Raw genomic sequence first — 22,064 nt, 5'->3', positions numbered from 1 at the left:
TCATATTATTTACAAAAAGTGTTTTCGTAGAAAGGGATCTGATATTCAATAAGCCAAGCTTTATCATTTGTTTATCCATATAGCTTCTGTTTTTTTTGTTGAACCTCAATTAAATTGTTAATCTTAACTTGGTTTGGACGTTTTTTGTTTTTTCTAGTTCGGGGAACAGACACAGTCTCTATAGTGTGATATCTAGTTGAAAAAGTCTCTATGTGCTGAGAATTAACTGACCTCTGTGACGGGAGGTAGCTAGCAGACGGTCGGTTTAGCCAGTCTATCTGCTTCCTGACCTGGGCCCCAGTTAGTCAAGTATAAACACTAAGACTATTTGCCATATTTCTAGAGAGAAGAGTGGCGCCACCCCAGGAGGAATGAAGACCATCTCTTTTAAACAGGTCAGGTCTGCCCCAAAAGCTCGTCCAATTGTCTATGAAACCTATGTTATTCTGTGGGCACCACTTAGACATCCAGCTATTGAGTGATGACAATCTGCTATGCATCTCATCACCACGGTAAGCAGGGAGGGGACCAGAGCATATTACAGTGTCTGACATCGTGCTTGCAAGTTCACACACCTCTTTAATGTTATTTTTAGTGATCTCCGACTGGCGAAGTCAAACATCATTAGCGCCGGCATGAATAACAATCTTACTGTATTTACGTTTAGCATTAGCCAGCACTTTTAAATTTGCCAAGATGTCAGGCACTCTGGCTCCTGGTAAACATTTGACTATGGTGGCTGGTGTCTCTATATTCACGTTCCGTACAATAGAATCACCAATAACTAGAGCACTTTCATCAGGTTTCTCAGTGGGTGCATCACTGAGTGGGGAGAACCTGTTTAATGTTTTGATCGGAACAGAAGAGCGGTGTTTTGACCCACGACTACAGAAAAGAAAACAAAAAGAAAACAGCGATAGGTTCGAATGAAAACGCTAATGACAAGCTAACGAGTGCTAACGCTTTTGTCGGTCTTTCTTTTGGTTTGTCAACATACAAACAGTGCTCATTTGTAGGAGAGGCTTGCATGTTGTTGTCTAACCCCATTACTTTGTTCATTTTTTGGCCAAATCCAAAAAGTGTTATGTTCCACCACAAATCCAAAAAGTGTTATGTTGTGCCCCGCTCTCCCCTAGGTATGTGCTTTATTATAGACTTCTATGATTGCAAATCCACGACAGATGACGATTATTAGGTTGAGCGTTCAGAATACGATTCCATAGGTTATATTTCAGCACGAATTTCACAAATGGACAGACTCTTAAGTAGCACGTAGAACGCCTTCATGTCAAGTAAATTTTTTGGGAAAAGCATGTGGAATTGCGGCGAGAGTTTGTAACCTTGCATGTAGAGAGCGCTCTTCAGAGCCAAGATACGTTATTGGGAAACTCGACCCAGATCAGTTTTAAGCATTCATTAAAATGAATCGGTTCAAATGAGTCAGTAGTTCGCAAATTGGATGTGTCATTAGTGAACAGATATGCTCATATGCTCCGCACATTTAACGTTACTCCCAAATATATTTTTAGGTCGAACCGATTAAATTTCAGGAGCATATGCGACAAAAGTGTTTGCAATTTCGAGCCTTGTAGAAGCTGCTAAGCTTTCTAGCTAGAAGTAAGCAATAACCAACATGGCGTTACTTTGCTAAGTTAACCCAGAATCGTTTAACATTAATATTATGGAATCTTGACAAAAATAATCAATAGATTGGTTAAATTTTACTAGACCTGCATATTAAAAATGAAAGCCAATATATTGGATTTGGTTACCTGAATCATCCGTCACTGTCTTCATCAGTCAACTGAAGCTGTTCACGTGAGTAGATGGTTGGGTGTGTGCGCATTCATAATGGTGAACGTACACTTTGAACTTCAGTCATGACAAATGATTGGACTACATGGGGAGTGACATGACGACATGAATCAGAAGCACAAAAAACGTTGACAGCGGTGAGCGGTCAGTATGTTCGCAACCGCCGCCACCCCCCAACCCCTCAACCCCACTCTCCCCTCGCCAATTATTTTTATTTATTTGTATTTTTTTGATCGCGTGATTTAGGAGAGCATAATTTTTAGGTCGGAAAAGCCGGATTTCCGGATTTTTCCGGAAGAATCACACCCCTGATAAATATTTAAAGGTGCCATGTGCAAAAATTGAGGTAAAAATATACAAAAAATGACCTACACGCATCAAAAGTATGAGAAGAAATAAGGGCGATGATGTCATTAAAAAAATGTCAAGTTATAGTGCTGCAGAGATATCAACCTTAATTAGCAGTAGCATTACTAGCCCCGGCCCGACAGGTGTCTTAATACCAGTTTCTGCCATGGGAGGCGGTATGCGGGCAACATAACCACCAGCCAACCTGCAATACACAAATAACTCGCACTCGCATGTGGGCGTAATCTAACCTGATGTCAATCGTGTGGAAAGTACAGCCCACTACTTCATTTCAGTTCAGGGAAGAGAGCGGAAGGATTACTTAAACACTTGGCAAGAGACCACCACCCGCTACAGGGAAACAACCGCGCTCGGAATCACAAATCAAATCCGATAAGAAAAGGAGCCGAACCAGAGTAAGCATCGGCACTGCTTTCAATTGCTGGAGACAACTGATGGACCTGAAAGAAATGAGGTTCAGAACTTGCAACATTTCTTTTGGATTGGTAAGTTAGATGCTGTTAGTATTTCGCTAGAAGTTTGTTTTATATGTTTGTGTATTTTTTTTCGGGAAGTTATAACATAGAAATGTATCGAAGGCTGTTCTATAAACGTGCTAATGTTAGCGATGGCTAACCGTAGCTGCGTTTGATAATTAGCTAGCTATAACTTACCCATTTTTTTTATATCATAAGTAACCTGCTCTGTCTAGTCTGTTGGTCTCCGTGTCCTCTTTGATTCGTGGTTTTTCTGTACGTGAGAAAATTGATGTGTGGCGTGAAAGCGTGTGAAAAGAGTCAATTGCGTGTGTCTCACGGTGAATGCTTGAGAGTTGGCAGCTCTGGTTACGTTGGTTGGCGCTAGCTTGGTCAACATCAGCTGTCTGATGTTGACAGAATGCTGTCTGTCAAATTAATTTAATTCAAATAATGTGTATATACAACTCAATGTAATATGAACAAAACGATTATGAACATATTCACTGGTAAAGGTGAAGGGGAGTAGCTTGAAGATGTCATGTTTCAAAATCACTTGACATCACCAAACGTTCCTCTGGAGGCAAAACGTCCTCTTATAGCAGCGGTTCTCAATTCCAGTCCTCGCGCCCCACTGCTCTGCATATTTTGCACGTTTCTCTTTGATATCACACCTGATTCAGATAATCAGCTCGTTAGAAATGAACTCCGTGCATGAACTGTTTTTCAAATGTTCATTGCTCCCTACTCTCTGAGCAGGGGAAATCTGTTGAAGTTTACCTCACATCGAAACATTCATTCACTGATTTTTGCTGTGCAGCGTCTTTAAACATGGACAACTGTGACATAATATACCTCTGTAAATCAATACAATTTAAATTCACGTCTTGCACACTTCAATGCACTTTGATTGGAACATATAGCTACGTTCGCTTCGAACTGGAATCATGGATGAATATCCTGTGATGTCCACTTCGCAGGGCACTTATGTTCGAATAGAACAAATGTCTGAAGCGCTAAGAGAAACGTTCAAAATGTGCAGAGCAGTGGGGCGCGAGGACTGCAATTGAGAACCGCTGTCTTATAGGCTTCAGCTATGCTCTAGGGTTGTTGTGAAGGTAGGGGCGGAGCATAGAGACTGCCGTTTCTCGTTTGTTACTCTAGAGTAGACCAATTCACTTTATTGAGGCATACTGCCCCCATCTGGTATGGAATGTGGAGTATGACTTGATTTTTTTGCCAGATATGACAGATGGCACCTTTAATAAATAGAATATTGCTTTTAACGTCTGTATTTGTGAATATGTTTCTATTTGTTGTGCACACTGTGCCCCTCAAAAAAATAGGTGCATGACGCCCTTGGTTTTAAGTATGCAAGTTAATTTATATAATTCTTCCCTTGCTGAAAACATCTCAGTGAGATGACAGCTGTCGATTGTGTCAGCCCTGTGTAAGTTATGTTGTTAAGTAGTTTCAGTAATGTTTTGAATTATTTGTTTTAATGTAACAACTTAAATTAAGACAAAAACAAATATATTTTAATGTTTCTATTAAAATAAGAATGCAAATGTAAGAATTATAAGTTGCAACAATGTACAGAGGAATCCTTATACACACACACACAAAAAAACTTATTTGTTAACCATTCTCAAAAAGACAAAACAGTCAGTCCATTCTCTCTCTGCTCTCTTGGGCTCTTCTCTCCTTCGTCTCCCTCTGGAACTTGATGTCTTCTCAGAGTAGCTCCACCAGCTCATCCTCACGGCCTCGTTTTTTCTTGCCTGGTGTTGGTGCTGGCACCTCCTCATCTTCATCATGATCACCCACTGCTGAACTTGGCGCTGCTGTTTTCTCAGGGATGGAGGCAATTAGGACAGAGGGGTTGTTTGAGGGCCGCTGTCCTAATACCTCATCCATGAGGACAAATAAGGGCCAAGTTTCAGAAGTGGGTTTCCCACTCACCCATCCCAGGACACTTGCAATCCTAAGGCATAAGTAAATAAACCATGAATTTCATGAAAACCAGGAATTTCAGTAAAGGTGAATATTAACTTTATATTTTTTAAATTCTCCCATTTTTTTGGCCTGCAGGGGAGTAACCTTTTCCAGCAGGCCCATTTTCTCCAGAACTGTTCTAAAACAAGAGAAAACAAAAACACTTATTAAATATATTAGGATGGGTTCAGTTAGATTAATAGAATATATGGGAGTCTAGTGGAAATATTACAAAGGAGTCTCACCTCCAAGCCACGCTTGGCCAAATTTTTGGCCCCTGTGAATAAATGGTCGTTCTGATCCCTTCATTTAATCAACTGAGCTGTCTGCTCATTGCCCCCTAAAAGCAATTGAAATATTAGAAGTTTTCCCTCAAACCACCTAACGCATCTCCTTTTACGCATCTGCTCACCTTTAATCTTCCCTTCATTCTTATTGCTCTTCTGTGTCAATAAATATACCTGACTTTACTAACCTGCTGTCTCAGAGTCCGCTTGTTACAATTTTAAGTACTTCATTTTCTTTTATCCTTACAGGACAGCAACTCTATTAAAATATGGTATTTTACAACATGATGCAGTATATGAAGTAGGCAACTTTAAATTGAATAAACCTGAAGATATTCAAAAGTAAAATGCAACATACACAATAGTGCAGTACTAATATTAATGCAAAAACATCCTAATTCTTTTTCAGAACAATACTGTACATACCTTTGCTTTTACTCTCAATAACTTGAGTATATTAGAGTATGTAAGATAATATTTTTACTTAAAGGATAGTTCACTCAAAAGTGAAAATTCTGTAATCATATACTCAACCTGAAGTTGTTTCAGGTTTGGAATTAAAATTTTTGGGTGAACTATCCCTTTAGCTAAGGTTTTAAATATGACTCGTAAATTACTTTTAGTAACTATAGATATACCACATTGGGGAAAAACTACTAAAGTATCTCAACATTTCTTCTAATTACTTTGTCATGGCTCTAAACCATTTATCTTTTCCTTCTTTCCCTAAATCAGACCAAAGCCCTGTACTGCAGGATAAAGCTGAATGTGCCAGCTCTGGACAGGTTTTTAATGGTTTTCGGCTGAACAAGGAGGCCTTGAACCAGGATTCTTCTGAGAAATCCAGACCCTGGTGTTTATCTTCTGTCTGCCAGTGGTCTATCATACAGAGGGGCTTCAGAGTCTTTGACTTGTGCTTCGTTGCACTGTCACCGCATTGTCCTCTGACAATGTTGTAAACGGTTGTAAAAAAGTACTTCTAGTAATACATAGAACAATTTGTTTTAATGTGTAAAAAAAAAAGGGAAAGACTATTGCCTTATACAGTGGCTGAATTATTGTTTGTGGCCTTTGTGAAAAAAAAACAACAACATAGAAACATGCGTATGCACTTTTTTCACGCACATATGTACACATATATATGTAAATATGTACACACCATACTGACATTCTAGACCATGTGTACAAACTTGTTTATGAAATGTAATCAAAGTAAGTAAACAACAATTTTAAATTCTTTTTTTTCATGTCGATATACACATTTACATTAAATACTCCACTCATATTAATGGAGAAATACACAAAAATTATAATTTTACAAAAAAAAAATTACATAATTATTAACGATAGGCTACATGGGAGAGTTCCCCATGACAGACAGCAACCTACACCATTAGACCGGTGCTGGAGAGATCACACGCTCACAGACGCGCTGGCATAATCGATTTCATTGATGAACGCACCCAAACTCTTCTTATTAAGGAAAGTTATGCTTTTTACCTTAACCATTTTTTGATGTGAAAACGAATGGGAAACGGTGTCAGTCGCTGATACAGCTTTCTCTCCTGCATTCAGCTTAGCTGACGCGTGAGCATTTTCCACCTCGCACTCAATGCTAAGTTTGGACTGCTCATCTGCCCGGGGTGGTTTAACTTTGCACTCAAACTTGCTTGAAAAGTGCAAACTCAATCAGCTGTTTCCTGTTTCCGTGGATTACTTTGGGCACATCGCTGAAGACCAACAATGCATGGCATGTACCTCCTGCTTTGCATTGTTCTCCTATTAATGACTTTTAATATTACCACATATATTGTTCCATTTGACCAAGTCCCTGACGACATATATGGCTTTTATCCTGAACTCTCCTATATTGCACTTATGCATTTTTCGTGCACTGCATTCTACCAGCCAGTCATTTTATTTCCTTTTAACTTATCATTTTGTGTTCTTAGTAAAACTGTCATTGAAATGTTTTATTGTTTTAATATTAACTGGCCAATCGCATAATCATGATTTTCACAGTTTCAAAGCTGTTAGATTAAAATATCGTCTTTTAATAATTCTACTTCTTTTAATGTCAGGTAACATTAAGCCAAATCCTGGGCCTACACCCCCATGTATTAATTTACCTACCCCATCTGATTTTAAAGTACGAAATGGTCTTGGCTTCCTCCATATGAATGTTAGAAGTCTCGTGCCAAAAATGGACCTTGTCAGGGTCTGGGTGTCTACCTCAGACCCCGATGTTTTGGTTTTATCTGAGACTTGGCTGAAGAAATCGGTTTCTCATTCCTCTATTCATATTACTGGTTATAATTTGTTTCGTAGTGATCGTCAAAGTAAGGGCGGTGGTGTTGCCATTTACATTAAAAACAAGTTTAATTGCAGAGTAAGTAAATGTATCTCCCGTCCTAAAATATTTGAGTGTTTGTCTGTTGATATTTCTTTTTCTTCCACATCACTCCTTACAGTCATTGCCTGTTATAAGCCTCCTTCTGCTGCTAAGGAGGCCTTAAATTCTTTAGCTGATGTATTAGTCGAATTACGGGATCGGGAAATTGTGCTTATGGGAGATCTGAATTTCGACTGGCTCTCTGCTAATTCTGACTGCCTAAAAGATATTTGTAATGAGCTAAATCTTACTCAGCTTGTTTCCTTCCCTACCCATCCTAATATAAAATTTCCAGATAAGTCAACCCTAATAGATCTAATACTCACCAATACTCCACAAAAATATAAAGAGATAGGGGTATTCTCTAACGACATTAGTGACCATTGCACCATAGCATGTGTTAGGGACACCAAGCTCCCTAAATGTAAGCCTCGCATCCTCATTAAAAGAAATTTTAAAAGATTTGTAGAACAAGCCTTTTTACATGAATTAAACAGCTGCCATTTCTCTAGAATCAGCCTTATACCGGATATTAATGTGGCATGGAACTACTTTCACTCACTTTTTCTCTCGATTACTGATAAACATGCCCCTCTAACATGCTATAGAATTAAAGGTCGTGATAACCCCTGGTTCTCCAATGAACTGTCTTCTCTGATCCGTGGGAGAAATGCAGCCTGGGCTTTAGCAAAGAACACAAACCTCCAATCTGACTGGACTAATTTTAGGTATCTTAGGAACAAGTGCACTTACCTTGAAAGAAAGTGTAAATCTGATTATTACCTCAAATCTATGTCCTCAAACCTAAATAATCCATCTAAATTTTGGAAGACAATAACATCTCTGAAACTATCTCCCAGTGACTCTGTTCTCCCCAAGCATATAGTTAAAGACACCGAACAGATCTCAAACAAGAATGATATTGTTAATGCTTTCAATGACCATTTCATCAAGGCAGGTGACATTTTTAAAGAAACATATCCAGAAGAGGTCTCACTTAGCCATGTCTCCTCACCCCTTCAACACCATTCTCCTGCTTCTCTGGTCAGTGAGGGATTTGATTTTGAATTCATTCCCTTATCTGCAGTGCTTAAGGCTCTTAAGGAAATTGATACTAGGAAATCAGCCGGTCCTGATGGCCTAGATCCTGGTTTACTGAAATTATCAGCACATACATTTTTAACTTGTCTTTGTCTTCAAATGACTTACCAGATGTTTGGAAATCTGCTGCCCCTGCTGAAAGGGGGGGACTCCTCCATTCTCGATAATTATCACCCAATATCTAAATTGTCTGTGCTTGCAAAGGTCCTAGAGTCTTTAGTAAATACCCAACTTAAGGGCTTCCTGCAAAATCATTACACATACTCTGCCCGGAACAGTCAGGCTTTAGGGCCAAGCATAGTACCATAACTGCAGCTACCAAGGTGCTTAATGACATCATCTGTGACCTTGACCATAAGATGAGCTGTGCTGCCCTGTTTATTGACTTGTCAAAGGCCTTTGACACAGTAGATCATTGTATCCTCTTTAAGAGGCTCCGGGGCATTGGCTTGGGCACTAAGGCAATAGACTGGTTCAGAAACTATCTTGAGAACAGAACACAGACCGTAGTTGTCGATGGGCATAGTTCTGCTCCACTGGGGGTCCGTCGAAGTGTCCCTCAAGGGTCTATCCTTGGTCCGATCCTATTCACCATTTACATTAACACCATTGCCTCTGTAGCAGATAAATGCAAAATACATCTCTATGCAGACGATACAGTACTATATTGTTCCGCCCCTACTTTAGCTCAAGCTTATCAATCACTACAACAGTCTTTTAATTTATTACAGACCACCTTCATTGAACTTAAACTGGTATTAAACGCTGGTAAAACTAAAGTGATGCAGTTCTCACAATTCTCGCACTGTACCCGCATCAACTGCCCTAGCCATTTCCACACTAGATGGGAAGTGCGTGGAAAATGTTTCATCTTATAAATATCTTGGTCTATGGATTGATGAAAAGCTAACCTTCAAGGTTCATATTGAAAAATGAGTGCGAAAACTGAGAGTGAAGCTCGGTTTTTACTTTAGGAATAAATCCTGTTTTACTATCCAAGCTAGGAAGAAATTGATCAGTGCCACTTTCCTACCAGTCTTGGACTATGGGGATGTTATTTATATGCATGCTGCCTCTACCACGCTGCACACACTTGACACAGTCTACCATGGTGCATTACGTTTCATTACTAATGCCAAGTCACGTACTCATCACTGTTGTCTTTATGAGGAAACTGGTTTTAGCTCTTTAGGCCTGCATAGATGGTTCCACTGGCACATTTTTTATTTTTAAAGCGATTAATGGTAATTTACCCAGTTATCTTTCTAGTTTGTTGACCAGGAATCATCACCTTTATAATCTTCGCTCCACTAATATTCTGGCTCTAGATATCCCACGTGTAACAACAGAATTTGGCAAGACTGCTTTTAGTTATGCTGCTCCTTGGTGTTGGAATTTACTCCAAAAAGTTTTGAAGCTTTCTGTTCTTATCCCACTTAAACATTTTAAACAATTACTTAAACAATCGAAATTTGAACAATGCACATGTTTTCAATAAGCCTTTTTATGTTATTTTAAATTGTTTTACATGTACTGTAAATCAGTTTTGATTGCTGTGTCTGTTTTTGTGATTCTGTGTAACTTGTGTGCTGTTGCTCCAGGGCTCCCTTGTAAAAGAGATTTGACAATGGGACATCACCTGGTAAAATAAAGGATAAATAAAAAATAAAAAAATACATAATTTTCCTGTGGTATACTATGTTTTAATGACAGCAAGGAGTGCTATAGGTCAGATGCACAATAATTAATATTTAAACTAAACTAAACTACAGATCACGTTATGATAAATATTTTAGCGGGAATGATCAATGATGTGCACTTATTTCAATATTATGGCAGACACTCCTGGATTCAGTGGTCCAACGGTCCATTGTCCCAGGTATAGGACCAATGATAATAGCTTACTTGATAATAGACATCTCCACACCATAATGAAAAATACCACTAAGTTTGAACGATATAACTTGGAGAAAACAGTAAGATTTGCACGTTCTCATTTTAAAATACTTTGTCAATGATGAGCCAAATCAGACAATTGTATTTACACTGCAATAAATATGGGCCTAACTATTTCCATTAAAATAGCTAAAAGATGTTCATCAGCAAAACTGCGTACATTTAATTTTATCTGAATTGTATAAAACAATTTAAATATTATTTGGCCAGAGTAAAAGAATGAGATCAACTCTTTTCAAAAATATATCTGAGAACAACTTTTACATTTAACAACATTCTTGTTTACATTTAACAACAAGAACAACATTTATTTTATGGATATTTTCATGTATTTATTATAAAACATAAAGATACTGGATAATTTTTAGCAACAAAAATGTATGTGTGGCACAAATGGCATTATCGTTCCCATCTCATATTTCCTTAATGTCTCTGTGTTAAACATTATGTCACGTGCATGTGAATGTACATGGAAATGATATGCAGATGAGCTTATGCATCGTAAAACAAGGCGTTGTAAGCTCCAAATATGGTTATTTCGGGGAAGGGATGAGGTAGAGATGCACGTATACACAATCTTCCCCTGACTGTGTTTTATAAAGGGATTTTTGCGCAGGATCTGACGCATGGATTTATAAAAATGAAAACTTTTGTGCATACGCAAAATCTAGCTTTTTTGTCTACGTACACTTTCAGGATGAAGTCTACGAAGAGAGATCTCTGGTCCGCACAAGTAATTATGGGATTTGGTAGGGTGCGAAGTGTCCATATGATTTGCAGTTCAATTTCATGGGAAATGAAGGGCACACTTGAAGTCACTTTTAAAATTCGTCAGCCTTCGTTGCACCGTTGTGATGTATTTGCACTTCAAATGCGCACTCCTGAGTCAATGCACTTAACTTTGGGACACAGCTCGAGAGACCATTTTGAAGTCTCAGGAAACCTTTCCAGGTGTTTTGAGCTGATTGGCATGGAACCATATTGTAATTTGTTGAGATAGTGAATTGGTGGGTTTTGGATAAATGTGAGCCAAAATCATCACAATTAAAAGAACCAAAGACTTAAACTACTTCAGTCTGTATGCACTGAATTTATTAAATGCTCAAGTTTCACAATTTGAGTTGAATTAAAAAAATAAATGAACTTTTTCACAACATTCTAATTTATTGAGATGCACCTGTATATTTGTAAAATGTGTGATTTGCAGTGTTGGGTAAGTTACTTCAATGAGTGAGTCATTCAATTAACTAATTCATTATCTCTGCTGCTTGGAGATTGCACAATACTTCTGCTGTGATCTTTGTTTGGAAGTTGGAACCATTTTAGTTGGTATAACGAAACAGATGAATGGATGCTTAAAAAAAATTACATCAATTTTAAATTTAAAGCATTACTTCGTAAACCAGGTGAAGTAATTAGAATACAGTAAGTTACTGTGAAATGCATTATACCCATCTCTGGTCATTTGTAATGTATACCTAAAACACTTTATATCAAAAGACTATATACAGTATAGTTTTCATTCATGTGATGAACACCAGTGTAAATTATATACATTATTAGAATGTTTGTGGGAGTAGACACAAAAATCACGGGAGCGGATGGGAACGGGCAGTAATGGTCAGATTTTCAGCGAGAGCATGATCAAGTAACAAGCCCCGTGCTATCAAGCAGCAGTGCAGTCAGTCAGTGAGAGCCGTAACAGATGACATCTTTAAATAAATACACAGAACTCCAGTATTCAGAAAAATACACAATGAAAAGATATTACAAACAGACCCCTGATCTTCACTTCTGAGCTTCCTACACATCATAACATTATTACATGATTCCTGTCTGTGAAACTCCTTCAACACTGATGACATAAAACAGTTCTCTCAAATGAATCAAGATTGTGTTGAAAAGTTGCCGAGTAATTTTCTCATGTAAAAATGTTGTGATTTTAGAGTAAAACTTTTTCCACACTGTTGGCAGGTGAAGGGCTTCTCTCCAGTGTGAACTCTCATGTAGGCTTCAGACCTTCCTTTTAGATAGAAAAGACCCGGTATTTCGGTACCAATTTGGTACTTAAAAATTGTAATGTTAATGTACCAGGTTTTCTTAAGTACTGGTGGTATTGACTTTCCTCTCCATTGTTACCAAGTGGGCTACTTTAACACTGTTGCCACGGGTTGAAAAATGACCCCAATAACGTGATCTTTCTGAAAGAACAGGCCATGAGTTCATGGACGGCCTCCATGGCTGTGACAGGACAGGCAGAGAAATCACAGAAGGGTACAACTGACAATTCTGGAGGTTCTACAGCAGTATCATAAGAAAACAGGGAGTTCAATAATGGGCGCCACCACTGTGCAAGAAGCTGAAGCTGGCATCTCTGGAAACATCATAGTAGGTGCCGCTGTCTCACGAGTCTCAGTGGTGTAGCCCAAACACTCCATAAAGTAATTCCCATTGTGGGAAGCACTACAGCCAGGAGAAATAGTTCAGGAACAGGAGGGCTAGAGTAAGTGGGTTTCAGGATACCAGCTGCACGTGCCGCCACCAGCAGTGGATCATTCATAATGGATCCCAGTCTGGGAGACTGAAGAACTGAGTTCGAAGATCTAGGTGCAGCTGACAGGAAATGACCTGACTCTGGACAAACAGCTGAGACTCTGGACGAACATCTAGTAATATCTTACAATGAGTGAACAATGTATTTTTACAACATTCATTAATATTTCTGAACTTCATCATTCATGTTTGTTCATTGTGCATTAAATAATTTTAACAGATTTAACTTGATTTACGTATTAGTACAGTTTGACATGAACCATAAGACTAATAATTGCCATTTTACTATTGTTTACTTATAGGTCATGGTATCTAACAAAATTAATCTTATTGTAAAGTGGTTTTAATACTTCACCTTCCATCTATTTGATATGCAATATATGTAATCCAATGTAAATCTATTATAAAAGCTGAGGTTTGTTATTTACTGTAAAGTTATATTTTAACTGGTGTCAATGATCTAATGTTGCATTTAGTCAGACTCAAACCATTACTTTAGTTGGGTATATTATATTTTCCCTTTACAGCTGCAGACTAAAGAAGATCATGAAACACACCAGCAAACCCTAAAACAGTTTACAGTCATTTTTCAACTGCAACAGAACTACGACTAAACTTTTTTACTTTTATTACTTGTAGAAAAACTTGAAACAATAAAGAATAGCATGCTGTTCAATTAGCAAGTTTTTGCAGCTTTGGTACCAAAATTGGTACAAAGAACAGTGGATTTTCACTGGTATTGTTACCGAATACTGAAATCTTGGTACAGTGGCAACACTACTGAGCGCATGTATAAAGTTTTTCTCTATTGTGAATTGTCATATGTTTGTTAAGGTTTCCTTTTCGGTTAAAACTTTTTCCACACTGATGGCACACGTAACACTTTTCTTCAGTGTGAGTTCTCATGTGTCTACTAAGGAATCCTTTATGAATGATCCTTCCACACAGTTGGCAGTTCTCTCTAGTGTGAACTTTCATGTGGTCTTTAAGGTTTCCTTTTCTATTGAATATATGTCCGCAATGTTTGCAGATGAAAGGCTTCTCTCCAGTGTGAACTCTCATGTGCCTGTAAAAGTTTACATATTGTTCGAAACCCTTTCCACACTGTTTGCAAGTGTAAGGCTTGTCTAGTGTGTGTACTCTCATGTGTCTGTTAAGGTTTCCTTTATGTGTGAAACTGACTCCACACTGTTGGCAGGTGAAGGGCTTCTCTCCAGTGTGAATACTCATGTGCCTGTTAAGGTCTTCTTTTCTATTGAAACTCTTTCCACACTGTTTACAGGTGTAAGGCTTTTCTCCAGTGTGAATTTGTATGTGCCTGTTAAGGTTTACTTTTTGAGTAAATCTTTTTCCACACTGTTGGCATGTGAAAGACTTCTTTCTAGTGTGAATTCTCCTGTGGACTTTAAGGTTTCTATGTTCATCGAAACTCTTTTCAGAGTGAAAAGGGGGGAAATAACTTGTAGTTCCTTTTTTATGAGCCGTTTTCTGTGAGAAAGTCTCTTTAATCTGTGGCCAACTGAAAGATTCTTCTCCGGTTTTAAAATCATGATGAGTGTCATATTGTTCTTTCTCTTCCGTTTCATTCGGTACTATGCGCTCCTCTTTCAGCGGCATGAGGTCTATGGTGAAAAAAGACAAAGGAAAGTTAGCCCAGTTTAATAACACAAAGAAACAGACATCAAAAAAGTTACCAACATTAACAAAGGAAGTTCTTCAGTAATGGGGGATTGCGAGGGGAGAATGTTAAAATGTTATTTCATCCCAACTCTGTTTACATGTAGGTTAGCACATGCGCTGTTTAAAAGGTGAGCGTGCATGTAAAAAGGAGGTGTTGTTGTAGAGGAACGGTGTTGCAAATGTGAGAGAGTAGGCAATGAAAGGAATAAAGTGCATTTATTATTTATTATAGTAGCAGTGGATATGAAGCCTATTCTTATTTTGATGAAAAAACATTGAATAGTTGGGCTTTTTGTGCTGTTTGCCAGTGCACATTTCATTGGGCTAAAGACTTTCTACACAAGAAAACTAAACATGAAAACCTGAAGATGCAAATATTGAGGAATGTAACATCACATTGTTTACAAAGGCCTCCATGAAAGAGATTATACAGAAACTCGCAGTTGCAGACCATTTCAGTTCAGAGATGGGAATTAGGCTTATTCCATAAGAGACAAAGACACTAAAAAAGATCAAACTGAAGAGGAAGTTCTAACAGTGACAGAAAATATGACTCCAGATGAGAAACGCAATGTCCTTCTGAAGCTTTGTGAAAAATTTTGGTCATGCGTCGGCAGACAGACAAAGAATGTTTTACTATTCTACAACAAATACTATATGACTGTGAAATATGCCAAAAGTACAGGAGGACAAAGCCAAAGCCTGCTGTGGTGTTGCCCATGGCTTCACAATACAAGACATTGGCAGTGGATCTCACGAGTTAGAACCAGGTGTATGGTAACTTTACATCAGCGACCACTTCACACGTTTCAGCCATGTTGAATGTTCATGGCTACAGTCCATAACAATTAGTGTTTGGACCGAACCCTAACCTTCCTTCTTTATTAGTTGATAAATTGCCTGCTCTAGAAGGTACCACTGTGAGTGCTAAAGTAGGAGAACACATTTCTGCTTCACATGCTTCTAGAAAAGCATTTACAGAAGCAGAGTCTTCTGAGTGAATAAGGAGGCACTATGTAGGCAGCTTAGGCCCACAGATGACATTTATGTGGTGGATGACAAGGTATTTTACAAAAGGGCAGACTGTCCTGAGTGGAAGGGACCAGGGTTGTTATTGGTCAAGATGGAGCTGATGTATTTGTAAGACATGGGGGGACTCTTTTTAGAGTATATCAAAGCAAGCCGTTGCAGTCTTTCAGTCGTACAATGCATGGCAATGGCAACAGAATCTATGACAGAAAAAAAAAAAAACATGTACAGACAAATCTAAATTAAACCCTGCAGTTCTTGAAGATACATTGATGTGTAAAGACAATCGCTCTGTGCAAGAAACTGAACAGTACTTATATAATTTTTTCGAACATTATGCCTGTTGCTGTGAAGCGCGTTCACAAGATATCTAACAGCTCGGACATTGCGAGAATCATAGGTAAAAAAAAAAAAAAAGTCCTATATACACGTGCTTCTCAATAAATTAGAATGTCGAGGAAAAAAGCATTAATTGCAGTAATTCAACTCAAATTGTGAAACTCGTGTATTAAATAAATTCATCAATGCACACAGACTGAAGTAGTTGATTTTGGCTCACATTTAACATAAACCCACCAATTCACTATCTTAACTAATTAGAATACTTCATAAAACCAATTAAAAAAAAGTGAATTGTTGGCTTTCTGGTAAGTATGTTAATTTACTTTACATGTACTCAATACTTGGTAGGGGCTCCTTTTGCTTTAATTACTGCTTCAATTTGGCATGGCATGTAGGTGATCAGTTTGAAGCACTGCTGAGGTGGTCTGGAAGCCCAGGTTTCTTTGACAGTGGCCTTCAACTCATCTGTATTGTTTGGTCTCTTGTTTCTCATTTTCATCTTGACAATAGCCCATAGATTATCTCTTGGGTTCAGGTCTGGAGAGTTTGCTGGCCAGTCAAGCACACCAACACTATGGTCATTTAACCAACTTTTGGTGCTTTTGGCAGTGTGGGCAGGTGCCAAATCCTGCTGGAAAATGAAATCAGCGTCTTCAAAAAGCTGGTCACCAGGAGAAAGCATTAAGTGCTCCAAAATTTCTTGGTAAATGGGTGCAGTGACTTTGGTTTTCGAAAAACACAATGGACCAACACCAGCAAATGACATTGCACCCCAAATCATCATAGACTGTGGAAACTTAACACTGGACTACAAGCAACTTGGGCTATGAGCTTCTCCACCCTTCCTCCAGACTCTAGGACCTTGGTTTCCAAATGAAATACAAAACTTGCTCACATCTGAAAAAAAGACTTAGGACCAATGGCAACAGTCCATTTATTCTTCTAATTAGACCAGGTAAGATGCCTCTGATGTTGTCTGTCATTCAGGAGTGGCTTAACAAGAGGAATATGTTAGTGTGTGGTGGCTCTTGATGCCTTGACCCCAGCCTCAGTCCATTCCTTGTGAAGTTCTCAAAAATTCTTGAATCCAGTTTGCATGACAATCCTCATTAGGCTGCAGTTCTTCCGGTTGGTTGTGCAACATTTTCTTCCACACTTTTTCGTTCCACTCAACATGCTTGGATCCAGCACTCTGTGAACAGCTAGCTTATTGCGAAGGATGTCAATGATTGTCAGAGACCATTTTGAAGGCTCAGTAAACCTTCGAGTTTCACAATTTGAGTTGAATTATTGCAATTAATTTACTTCAACATTTCTTCGACATTCTAACTTATTGAGAAACACCTGTAAAAATGGTAATCTCAAAGAAACTCTAAATGGTATCGTGCCCAAAGCGTGACTCGTAGCCAGAAATTTTGAAGAGCTATATACTCTCTTAGGCTATTATTAACTGAAATCTGTCAAAATCAGTGGCAGGTCCGTTCTACGGACATCAATGCTACTTTCTTTCAGGGCCTGCAGTTGTCCAAAGAAATCTATGTCCAGGCCCCCTCCTGAAGCAGGACAAGAAAATGTTCTATGGCAACTAAAAACATGTTTATGGACCTGCAGATGCATCACTGTATTAATATAACAAAGTGTAAGAAATCATGCTGAGTTCATGTGGTAAAATGTAAGTAGATCCAACAGTATAATATTTCAATAATGAAACTTCAATATGCTTCCTCAGATTTGTTAACACAAACACGTCAAGCACAAATATGAGCTTCTGTTTATATATTTAACGTGTGTAAGATGGTAGGGAAAAAAAAACATATAACAAGTACTTCTCAAGTTGAAATTACATTTCTTTAGAATTGTAATCAAGTACTTCAGTCAAAAACACAAATGTCCCAAAAGTAATAAGTTATATTTCTCAAGTACTTTACACACCTGGACATTCTTCAAAAACCATAATGTTTTCCTGTAGAGCTTGACATTTTAATAAGAATCAGACAAGAATGAAAACCAACCTGTTTGTTCCTCAGTATCTTCTTGTTTGACTCTCAATGTGTCTTCAATCTTCACCTCTTCACTCTCCTCTTTAATAAACGTCATCTTTATAATAGTGTGTGGATCTCAGGTGTTTTTCTGTGTGTTTGGACAATCTGTCATGTTTAAGATGATAATAATTAACAAAGAAATATCTGACTCAGTGTGATAATTAATGGCATTAAATGACAAGCCTACAGTTTCACAGTCTGAGCGGTTTTAACTGAATTAAATTGGCACTGACTGATCAGAATAATTGAACTATGACCTAATTCTGGTTTAAACTTATCCCTGTCTGTGAAAACAGACCATAATTATACAAAAACCACTAAAAACTGGGACAACAAATTAATACAAGAACACAAATTACTGACATTACTGACACAAATTTGTATTTCACAGACGTTAAAGGCCGTGTTGCAGGGATGATTTTTCAACGAATTTTGCAATTTGCTTGTTGGTAAAAAACATTTAAACTGTTATCCATTATATTTTATGTTGTTGGGTATCACAAAACGGAATATAATACAAAAAAGAAGGTACTATCTTTCAGCGGTCTGCTTTCCCCTACAATGCACTGCATCACGTCACGTTGGGGAGAGAATTTACCAAAGCCCGCCTTGAGAGTGACTAGAGAGAGACGAGTAGTAGACGAGTGTATTCAGATGGATGTGATCGCTATAGAGGCATAGACTAGATATATAGATAGACAGACAGATATCGACCAACAGCGACCAAAACGCACTACCATTGGACAGCACCGCCCACACAAGCACCTGCCAAACACAGCGACAGACACGCGGCTACGTTTGCAACAACATTTTCACCGGAGGAAGAGATAAACGCTAAGAAACATCCATATAGCTAGCATGATGCCTTCTATTTCTAGATGACAAAGACAACGTTTACCAGTTCTATGACACTATGACAAAGGTTACCGGTACTTATCTGAACTAACGTCATGATCACTGCCACTAGATATAAAGAAAACATTGATTTTTCACTCGGTGTTACTCGATGACAGTAAAAAATATATGTGTCGTTATTGTGCACTGCTGCTCGTAGACTAGCTCCAGTGCTCATTGCTGCGATGCTAAATGATAGCATCTCACCAGGACACTTCATTCACTCCACTCATTCTCCTCGGACCATGCATTTAATTGGGTTTGACGGACATCAGTTCTCGGCAATGCCTCGTTTGCCCTCTCACGTCTGGCTGGTTCGAAATTACACAGCTGCAGGTCATCATAAATGTTGGCTCTTGCCACCTCTTCCTCATCCCAGTGAGTCGCTATAACGCTAGTTCTGATGCTGCGTTCCAGGCAGGTTTTTGAGCTCGTAATCACTATTTCATACCACGACTAACGACTTTGTACCGTTCCAGGCAAGTTACGCCAAACTTTCTGAGCGCAAGGAATTGTAGCTAGATTATTTATTTTATTGCAACATTACATTGACCTAAAATCATTTTTTCAACGTGTACCACTTGCATAAACACTGCATCCTTAGGCAGTATTATTCGTAGGGGATGTCATTGTTGTTTCGCGTGCTGTGATGTCAGAACTCGGAGTACATCGATCTAGTACGAGTTCACGGGTGGGAAGTCACGGGTTTGACTGCCGTTCCTGTGCACTTTCACGGGTTTAAGGTTAGAAAAACACGGGTTACGGGTTGCCTGGAACGTGCCATTACACTAGGCTGAGGCTACCTTTCCTCGACTTCTCCCCAACGTGACGTCATCACCGAGTTGCATAAAAAAAACTATTAATACCAAAAATGGAAAAAACTGGTCTTTAAGACCATTTTTGAGACATTTTAAAAATGATATACATATCCTGAGTGATTTATGTACCCATTAATCGAAAGTGGTGGTTAACCTGCAACATGGCCTTTAAATAACAAAAATAACAATAATAAAATCAAAAGCCAGATCAGGTAAACTGATAAAAAGACTGGCTATGGTAGCAGCGTCAGGTAAGATTACTCTGCACTCAATTACATAATGTTTTAATTACAGATGTACCTTTTATGAAATTAAACATGGGTTAACTACACATAAAATAAAAATAAATATATTTTAAACTAATATTTTTTTTCTAAGACACTTTTATTGAAACTACTTATATGATTGAACTGATCCTGGTTTAACCGAAGTCTGTGAAAACTGGCCATAATTAGATAAAAACATTAAAAACTGGTACAACAAATTAATACAAATACACAAATTACTGACATTTCATTTTAGACATTTATGTTTGCATTTGTATTTTAATGGTTTGTTTATCACATTTAATTTGTTGCACTTTCGTCAAAACATTTGCTATGGATTTGTAAAAGTTGTCAATGTTAAACGCGTTTGTATTTAAATTGTTTTGTCCAGCATGCGTCGCTGAATCGAGCGATTCGAAACAGAGAATCATTTTGTGAATCAAATGATTCAATTGACTCGATTATGTTCCTCGTGTGTGAACCATGGTGTGAACGCGCTTTACTCGCTCAAAACAACGTGCACAGACGCTAGATAACAAGCTGTAATGTTACAGTCAATACTAATGAATAAACCTTATATCGCTTGTAAAAACAACAACTATAAAACTGGCTCACTTGTCTGCATTGATGTAAACACGGTAAATGTTTAAAAACACACCTTTCTTCAGCCTAATCACAACAGATGCAGGAGTACGATGCTGCATTATGACGTCACAACGCCGTGCCAAAATAAAAGTCCTGTTCACACAACAAACATTTCAAGCAGTTTATTCAAGATTTATTCAGTATGTAGTTATTAAAAGTTGAATTATTGATCAAATACATTTTGGATAGAACCATTGCTAACCTTTTAATAAATTATTAGTGTACCAATTTAGAAACATTTATTTTCCCCAAAAACAACAAATTAACCATGGTTTAAAAAAAAAAAGTTTCTAAAGTTAAACCATGATAACCACAAATTAAGTATTTGTAGTAAAATTGTAGTTATGCAACTGTTAATCAATACCCCAAATAAATACATAAAATAATACAAAATATAAAACACTTTTTTACTTCACTTTTAATATAATAAAACCATGATTTATTTTTATAAGGGAAGACAAGTTAATATTTTTGTTGGATGTATTTTCTAGTATACAATGTCAATGAAAATGAACTTTTATTAGGGCCACAGAGATTACTTAAACTCAAATACAAGCAAATTTTCAACAGTCAATAGACATGTTGCAATGTTATTAATTGTAAAAATTAATTGTGCAATTGTAATTAGTTTGTAATTGCAGTTGTCTTAAAACAACATTAGCATGATCAATACCTGCAGATTTATACATCAACCTTGTAGGGTTATTAATGTATTAATTTCTCAGTGATCTTTTCTCAAGTCCAGCATGAAGAGAAAAGGTTTGAAATGACTTTATTTAAAAAGTAAAACAGAGGTGTTTCAGTGGAACAGCATCAAATTATCTGACACAGTGTTACACAAACACTATTATAATTTGGTGCACATAAGTGGTCGGCAATAAGAAGTGCGCTGTGTAAGTAAGTTAAAGTGCACGTTTGCATGCCGACACGGTTAACAGCTGTTAATACACAATTATCATTTTAGATCAACAAACTGTACTGTATAAGATTTCTATTCAAACTGAAATCATAAATCTTTAGCTAAATGTTAATGTAAATCTTGGCTACCTGCTAATGTTTTCAAAGCAATATACAAAACTGTGACATTTCATTCACTGACAATCGATAGCGCTAGACCCGGAAGCACATACACTTATTTGCCCTCAATCCGCCAAATTAAAAGCTAACTTTGAAATAAAAATTTTAAATAATTCCAAACAAAATAATAATTTGACATATATAATATATAACATATATTATCTGATAAATTAATTCCTATGAAACCAACGCGAGGTACAGCCTTTCCCATCTGAGCTGACTCATAATGTGATCAATCCCTAACTTCACGAGACCGGGGTGAAGTTTGGGGACCTCGGTCCATATTCTGAACTTGTTCCAGCCAACTATCACTTTTACAACGCTCTGCGATCATCAGGCAGAGGCGGC

General features: G+C 37.8%; 2 protein-coding genes across 5 annotated transcripts in view; both read right to left on the bottom strand.

Moving 5' to 3' along the window:
• The window catches only part of LOC132140035 (gastrula zinc finger protein XlCGF8.2DB-like), a 108,066-nt gene extending 89,944 nt beyond the window's left edge, over positions 1-18,122 (bottom strand). Inside the window, exon 1 of the mRNA XM_059548841.1 lies at positions 17,987-18,122. Coding sequence (XP_059404824.1) covers positions 17,987-18,071 — 85 coding nt within the window. The 5' untranslated portion in view covers positions 18,072-18,122. The remainder of the gene's footprint in view (positions 1-17,986) is intronic.
• LOC132139998 (gastrula zinc finger protein XlCGF7.1-like) overlaps positions 1-22,064 on the bottom strand; it is a 136,938-nt gene that overhangs the window by 67,134 nt on the left and 47,740 nt on the right. The window contains exon 3 of one of the 4 annotated variants that reach the window (XM_059548766.1): positions 11,201-12,225. The exons of the other annotated variants lie outside the window; for them this stretch is intronic. The gene's annotated coding sequence lies outside the window, so the exon portion shown is untranslated. Of the gene's footprint in view, positions 1-11,200; positions 12,226-22,064 lie in introns of those variants that run through there. 4 annotated transcript variants of the gene reach the window in all.

Source organism: Carassius carassius, chromosome 1, assembly GCF_963082965.1.
Source record: "Carassius carassius chromosome 1, fCarCar2.1, whole genome shotgun sequence".
NCBI lineage: Eukaryota > Metazoa > Chordata > Actinopteri > Cypriniformes > Cyprinidae > Carassius > Carassius carassius.
The sequence above is the reverse complement of the archived record's forward strand: the minus strand, read 5'-3'. Positions and strand labels throughout refer to the sequence as shown.